At 44.1% G+C, this 7,164-nt stretch overlaps 1 protein-coding gene across 9 annotated transcripts; it reads left to right on the forward strand.

The window, feature by feature from the left end:
- The first annotated feature begins 1,319 nt into the window (after positions 1–1,319).
- On the forward strand, positions 1,320–7,164 carry LOC125545429. Of its 9 annotated transcripts, XR_007300025.1 has the most exons (9): positions 1,336–1,607; positions 1,695–1,815; positions 4,380–4,448; positions 4,590–4,776; positions 5,020–5,103; positions 5,192–5,257; positions 5,886–6,042; positions 6,129–6,248; positions 6,419–7,164. XR_007300025.1 is itself a non-coding variant. In XM_048709357.1 (3 exons), exon 3 carries the CDS (start codon positions 1,964–1,966, stop codon positions 3,068–3,070), a length of 1,107 nt encoding a protein of 368 aa, XP_048565314.1. In that variant the 5' UTR covers positions 1,320–1,607; positions 1,695–1,815; positions 1,929–1,963; the 3' UTR covers positions 3,071–4,373. The 9 variants fall into 9 exon arrangements, 2 of the variants coding, with proteins under 2 accessions (XP_048565314.1, XP_048565315.1); XR_007300024.1 differs by lacking the exon at positions 4,380–4,448 and having other exon boundaries at positions 1,338–1,607; XR_007300026.1 differs by lacking the exon at positions 4,380–4,448 and having other exon boundaries at positions 1,338–1,607; positions 6,857–7,164.

Raw genomic sequence — 7,164 nt, forward strand, 5'->3', positions numbered from 1 at the left:
GGTGCCCAACCAAGTTGATTGCCACTAACCTTGTGAATTCGCCCAGCTTGGTTTCCTCACACCTTGCACGTTCCCTCTCGAAACTACAATTCTTTTCCTTGGGATGCTCCGATTTCTAAGCAGTTTACATCACAACTTTTTTAAATTTTTTTTTGAAAATTTAACTGCAACCCATTGATACCATGTCATGACAATATGCCAAGTTTCATATTTTTCAGACCACTTTCATGACAACATGCCAGCCGTTGCACCTCAAAAAATATCACTATGTTCTATATTTATATCAATATAAACATACCTATAGAGGCAGATGCAACTAATCTTGACCATCAAACCAGGTCAATCTAATGACCTAGACTGCCCCGGCGAGGGCTCAACATGTCTAGCATGCAATTAATATCATATCAAATATCAATATCGACACTAGTCACATAATTAATATGCAAATAATATCCTACATAATATTTACATGCAATTAATATACTGCCTAATATCAACTATCCTACCTAATGTCATATATTGTCTAATATCAACGTGCATTGCAACTACACTTTACTAGTTTGAAGAAACACAGTAAAACCGTTGTAGCGTGAAAATCGACAACAAGATGTGGGATGGGACGAAGCATAACTGGGCCGGCAAACACAACAACTGGTATGTGGTTTGCACGAGAAGACTAGTATAGTATTCTTTGCTAGGAGCGAAGAATAGAAATTCCATGATAGAAACGCTTAGAATATCACAGCAAAATATTATTCCCTACAAGAATCAATATGTAGTTGAATGATTAGGAGGGTGATTGTACCCCTATCCTAACAGGGATCAAACCACATTTCCCTTGATGGTGAGGCGTTTGTGCTGATTTCGTCAATCTCAAGACCCGCGTATGTGTTTGTACTGTGTTTTAATAAAAAAATCCATACATAGAGCAAGGAATAGCGGGGGACAGGCATAAGAACTAATATGTATTGTTTTAAAAATTCGTGAGAATTTTTTAATATAAAATAAAAACAAGTACTTTAAAAAAAATTGTGTACACATTTTTTAACAACTCAGTGAAGTTTTTTATGATTACTATTTTTAGAATTTCTTGAGTTTATTTAAAATTTAGAGTATTTTTTGGAAATTCATGGAAGCTATTGAAAATGCATGAACATTTTCAATCCGTGAAGTTTCGACAAAATTTATGAATATCTTTTTTGGGTGAAATTCATGAATATCTTTTACTATGTACTTTTTTTAGAGAAGTTTTTTGAGCGAATTTATTTTAATCTGTCAAAAGAAAACAAAAAAACAGGCTCAATCCCAGAACGGGACCATGTCTGCGCCTAAGCTGTCCCTCGGAATGGGCCGAGCCGCACTGCCGCGCGCAGAATTCGTGGAGCAAGCTCCAAAAAAAATGGAGGGGGCAGAGGAGGGGCGGAGCGCCGCCGGCCACACCAAGATCTCGTCGACCACGGGAGGGGCGGCGCGGCCACGATCTCGGCGACCACGAGAGGGGCGGCGCGTCTCCACTGCCTTCTAGCCACACGGGCGGTCCGACAACTGCAGATTTTCCACGGGAGTGGAGCACGAGCGCGGCGGCGACTCCTCCAGCGACCACGGCGGTGACCCCTTTTTCCTTTTCAATCCCGGTTTAACTCCTGATTCGGCTCCCCTCCCCCAACCCTAGTTCCCCCCTGGCTCTCTTCTAGGGAGTTCGTCATGGTGGTTCTGCTCCGTCTCGGGGTCTGCAATCCGAGCCCAGCTGGGAGTCGGCTGAGCCTCTCACTTCATAAATATGAGGGATTCGAAAACCTCTCATTTTATCGCCAGGTTAGATCTGGATTCCCATTGCCATCTCCTTGCACTTCCGTTTGTCTATAGATTTCTTCTCCTGTACTGGCAACCTCGTAATCATCATCAGAATCAAAAAAATCAATCTTTAGATCCAGTTAGAGCCGGAAGATCGATTGGAGAAAACATGTCTAAGCGTCAGCACTCGCACCTCGACGTCGCCCGCACTGGCAAAAGGCCGCGTGGTGTGCCAAAGAAGCACCTCTACCTGGTGCTGGATGATTGGCATAAGGGCTTCAGCATCCGCAAGATCGACGTCGACGCCTTGCAGGACACCACCACCGACCTGCACCATGGGTTCCCCGACCCTGCTGCTCTCCGGTTGGTCGCACCGGTAAAACGTCTTCACATGGACTTCGCCACCATGGGCAGTGACATCTTCATCACCACCAACCCATGCTGCCCGCACACTCCCACCCTCGTGTTCGACACCGAGACGGCCGGGCTCACCATGGGCCCCTGCCCACCGGTTCGACTCATTGACAGGACCACCTTCACCGTGGCCGCCGGCGGCATGATGTACGCGTTGACACATCGCCATGTCCACGAGCAGCACTCTTTCGAGGCCATGTCATGGGCGCCAATGGACAAGGACGAGCCGTGGCCGAGCCCAACCATGAGGTGGTCCTGGAAAAGCGTGCCCTCGCCGCCACCATTCGCCATGGATGACGTGATCACCTCCTACGCGCTGCACCCGGACGGGCACACCATATTCATGTCCGCACACGACATACGCTATCATCATCTTCCAAAGGGCACCTTCTCCTTCGACACCAGGACTTCCAAGTGGAGGTTGCATGGGGATTGGGCTCTACCATTCCAAGGGCAAGCACACTACGACGACGGGCTAGACGCATGGGTCGGGCTTCACAAGGACGGGTACATCTGCTCCTGTGAAGTCGCCTCCCGCAGCAGCACAAGTGCGGTGGAGCCCGAGTGGAAGGTGACCAGGGAGAAGCTGTTCCACAAGGACCCGGAGAGGCGGCTGGCATTTGCGAGGCCCAGTCTCGCCTACATGGGCGACGGCAGCTTTTGCCTTGTGGAGTCTGTGCTACGCGAGGGAGTGGAGTTTAAGTGCGCCTTCGGTGACCGTGACGGCTGTGTGCTCCACTTGAGCATGTTTGGTCTTAAGTATGATCGTAGGGGACAACTGCAAACCACGCGCCACCACACTAACTCCTATGTAGTCTCTAAGCATCTCGAGACAGTTTCTCCTGTAGTCTTCTGGATGTAGAGCTATTTGTTGACATGTTTTATGCAAACCATGTCCGAGAGTAATGTACGCTATGTATTATTATATGTGGGCACTATAAAGAGAAATAAAAAAGAAGTCCACTTCTCTTGGCATTTTTGTGGAACATGAGTGATTATTTTTGCATAACTGTTCTTGAAAGCACAGTTATGTTTGCATCTCTAAACCATGTTAGTAGTATGTAGCTTGTATATTTGCATCTCTAAACCTATGGTTGTTTACTACCAAGCCTATTTGGCAGAGCAGCTATGTTTGTACATGTGATTTTATCTTCTATATCTACACTTATTTTGGAATGGAGGGAGTATATTTTTCTGCACATGCATGCTTCCACATAACCTATTGATTTGGGGTTCAAAAAATCGTGTCTTTTCTATCTGAGTGGGTAGAACCACCGAGGCAAAACCATGAAAAGAATTAAAGATATATGTTCTTGTGTCTATGATGGGATGATGGTTCAGAGTTGTTCTTTTAGATAAGCTTGGGGCTCCTCTGTTTTGATATGTAGCGCTCTAGTAATTTAAATGATTCAAATTCCTGAACCACAGTGTATTGCCTCTGTTGGGAAGCAAGTAGTGTGGTTTTAGTTCAAACTGGAACTAAAACCACGTCAGTTATTTCTGAATGGAGGGAGTACTTGTTTTGTACCCCTCCGTCCCAAAATAAGTGTCTCAACTTTGTACTACCTTTAGTGCAAAGTTGTACTAAGTTTGAGACACTTATTTTGGGACGGAGGGAGTGTACAACAACTATGCACTGAATGATCTGACCTATATTATATACATGATGAGGAAGAAAATAGGGTATATATACTTGCTATTCTGCTGCTGGGCAACTAACTTAACTGGCGAACATGAAAGGCACACAGCAACTGATGGTACCAGAAAATTTCATTGGCTGCTACACAGGCCAGGTGTTTGCTCTGCTGCTAGTTAAACACTTAAACTACAGCAGCTCAGGGCTAGCCATGTGTGCGTGCGTGTTTTTTCCTCTGTAGGATTTTAACCTCGGATGAAATTCCATGGTTCGGTGGTCCGGGCGTAGTTTCTGATGCAGACCGCACATCCATCAAAAGCCACAATGCAACTCAACTTTTATTTCTCTTACTTGGTTTCACTAAGATGCGTTATTGCAAGCTATTCATCGTTTTTCAGTTTTGAGCTATGAGAAGATTACTTATTTCCTATATTGTAGCTATAACAGTTTTTAGTGTCCCATCTTTCTAGTCTCCTGTGTTGAACAGAGACATAGTGTTGAATCAATTGTGTGATCTCTTTTTCTATGTTCCCAGGACTACCCAATACAAGTAAAGCAATTTGTTCGATCAGTCAACAGTTAGTGAATCAGGATGTTGATTAATGTGAGGGATTCACTTGCTGCTCAATATGAACTTGCCTAATAAGTGATTGCGCTGCAAGTTCCTCGCTCTGAGACTGATCTGTTATGTGTTTCAGCAACTGTTGGTAGCTAGTCTTAGTCATGATGCTGCTTTGTTTTGTAGATGAACCACTCGTGGACAACGAGAAACAAGTAGCTGCGGTTCGCCCAATATGCCTCCAAGCCATACACTGTGTAGTACTGCAAGAAGAAGCAAAATGACAAATTGCCTAGCAGAATTGCAGCCTGGAGCTAGGTGGTAATTCTGAAGCCTGTCCCCTCGTGGCGTTGCTCAGACTTGAATTGCTGCGGTAAGTAGGTGCATCCAGTGACGTCCTATTCATTATTTTTTTCAGTTCTGAGCTATGAGAAGATTACTTACTTCCATTTTTTGAGCTATTACAGTTTTCAGTCACTGTTCAAAGTTTCTAGTCTCCTGTACGGAATATAATAGAGACACACAGTTTTCAGTTTCCATCAGTTCATTTTCTATTTTTATGTGCCAATCACTACTGAATACAAGTAAAATCGATTTTGTTCTGATCATTGAACAGTGAATCAAGATGGTGATCAATGTCGAGGATTTACTTGCTGCTCAACTATTTACATGTGAAGCTTGGCTAACTGGTGGTGGAACTGTAAGTACTCACTCTGACTTGTCTACTATGTATTCCAGTCAAACATCATGTAGTGTTGGCAGCTATCTGATGTTGCTTTCCTTTGTAGATCAACAACTCAAGGACTAAGAAAGTAGCCGTGGTTCGCCCAGTATGAAGTTTTGTATACCTGGAAGTAAGTCTCAATGATGCCACGACTTAAGACCAGCAGGGCCGTCTGTAGTGTTTAATTGTTTTGATTCGTCAGTAGGAGTAGTAGTATGAAGGATTTGGACGTTGGTCTACTTTGGCCTGTGTTATGTTGGTCCACAAATCGAATGGGTCTGTGCTGTTTTTCATGGGCGTTGATTGGAGTCTCAACCTGGAAGCTCGAGTTTTGTAGATAGTTAATGGTGAACCAAAAACAGTGTAGGATGGAAGACTTGTTGGGCATCTCTAGTTGTGTTGTATTGCCCAAGTAGTGAGTGACTGAACAGTTCTTGGGTCAGAACCAAGGCAGCAGTGATCTATGTGCTTTGTGTAGTACATGTATAGAGAGGTCTTTCGCTGTTGTTGGTCTCTCTTCTTCCTTTTAGTAGTCGCATTTAATTTTGACTACACGGCCACTTTCTTTCTTGGAGCCGAATCACATCATAAGTAGGACAGCTGAAGTAAAATGCAGACAGCTGTATGCTAGCTAAGCTACTTTAATAAGAGCCACTCTACTCTAATCTTTCCTGCATTCCTCTAATGCATTACATTGCTTGTGCAGTAGACTGATCATTTTTTGTTTGTTTTATTTCCACCCACATTGCATTCCTCAGGGAGTATACATCCGTGGAACTTACCGGACATGACGGAAAAGCATGACGACGGTCATTTTCTCCTACAGGCTGTGGTCTTGCCAAGCGCCTCAAGCAGGGCGCTGCAGCAGAAGAAGATATCTTATATGATATGTCGGGTGGATATAAGTTATTATGGGTGGGTCAACTTTGAACATAAGAATGCGCTGGAGAGATATCTTTATATCAGTTATAACAGAATAACCAACTTTTATGCTTCTGCAGTATGGACTGAACTGGGAGAAGAAAGCAGTTAAATAGCCCAATTTTAAATAAATGGCATATGTGAAGCTGAGATGAAAGGGGTAAGGGGTCAAAGTTGCTAGCATTGGACTCCTAAATCATGTACGTTTCTTGAGCTATTCAAACTTCACACCATTGTTTCTTCATCATCAGTTCACATGATTGTGACTTAGAAGTCGCTACTGTTGGTGAAAGTACATGTGCTTAGGAAAACTCTAAAGATACTACTAGCTCAACAGACATGGTTGCTCACAATTATGTACTTCCAACAGGCCCAGATCAAGCCTGATTAAGCCTCGCGCCTGCTTGCTGGGGCGCACACGGCTTGAGCCGTGAGTGCCTTGTTCTAGCTGGAGGTCAGTGCTCGCTGTGCCAAAGCCCCATCGTTGAAGCCAATTTGAGCACACTGCCTGGGGCCTGGGCTGCGCCTGCTTCTGCGAGCAGTTTAGTTCGCTGTCTATAGAACATTGTACTGTGTGTTTGTACATGCTAGCTAGTGCCAATGCCACCGTCAGTTTGGGGGCTGTTTTCTTGGATTTCCCTGAGTGTTGTTGCTTGATCACAAAAAGCTGAGCTTAATTAGTTTTGACGATGCAAAGGTTGGATGCAGATTCTTTCTTTCTTTCTGCGTATGCAGAGAGATTTCTACTGCCGGGTGTATGTATTATTATATGATGTATCAGACCCCGATTTTGCATTTTTCTGTGCAGAAGGAAGGAAGGGCGCCTGCCTTGTTTGCATATCTGAGGAAGGAAATGCTCTGCTCCAAAAAAGGAGGATCATATTTCTCTGTTTATTTTTCGTTGAGGGTCGGTGTTGGTCTTGTCGTGCTAAAGTTTGGATTATATTGTATTGTGTGGTCGACTTAATAAGTAAACAAAAGAGAGATGTTGGCTGGTTGGCTATTAATTGAACCTGAATGTCTATTTGCATTCTGACTTTGAGCATGTCCATATGTATCAACTGGTGCCATTGTAGATGGAGAGTTGTGGATTTCCTTGTTTGATTGCTGAGAAAA

Source organism: Triticum urartu, chromosome 3 (assembly GCF_003073215.2).
Source record: "Triticum urartu cultivar G1812 chromosome 3, Tu2.1, whole genome shotgun sequence".
Taxonomy (NCBI): domain Eukaryota; kingdom Viridiplantae; phylum Streptophyta; class Magnoliopsida; order Poales; family Poaceae; genus Triticum; species Triticum urartu.

Bases quoted from the DNA above. Each gene is read 5' to 3' on its own strand.
- LOC125545429 (XM_048709358.1), top strand. From the start codon at position 1,964: ATGTCTAAGCGTCAGCACTCGCACCTCGACGTCGCCCGCACTGGCAAA.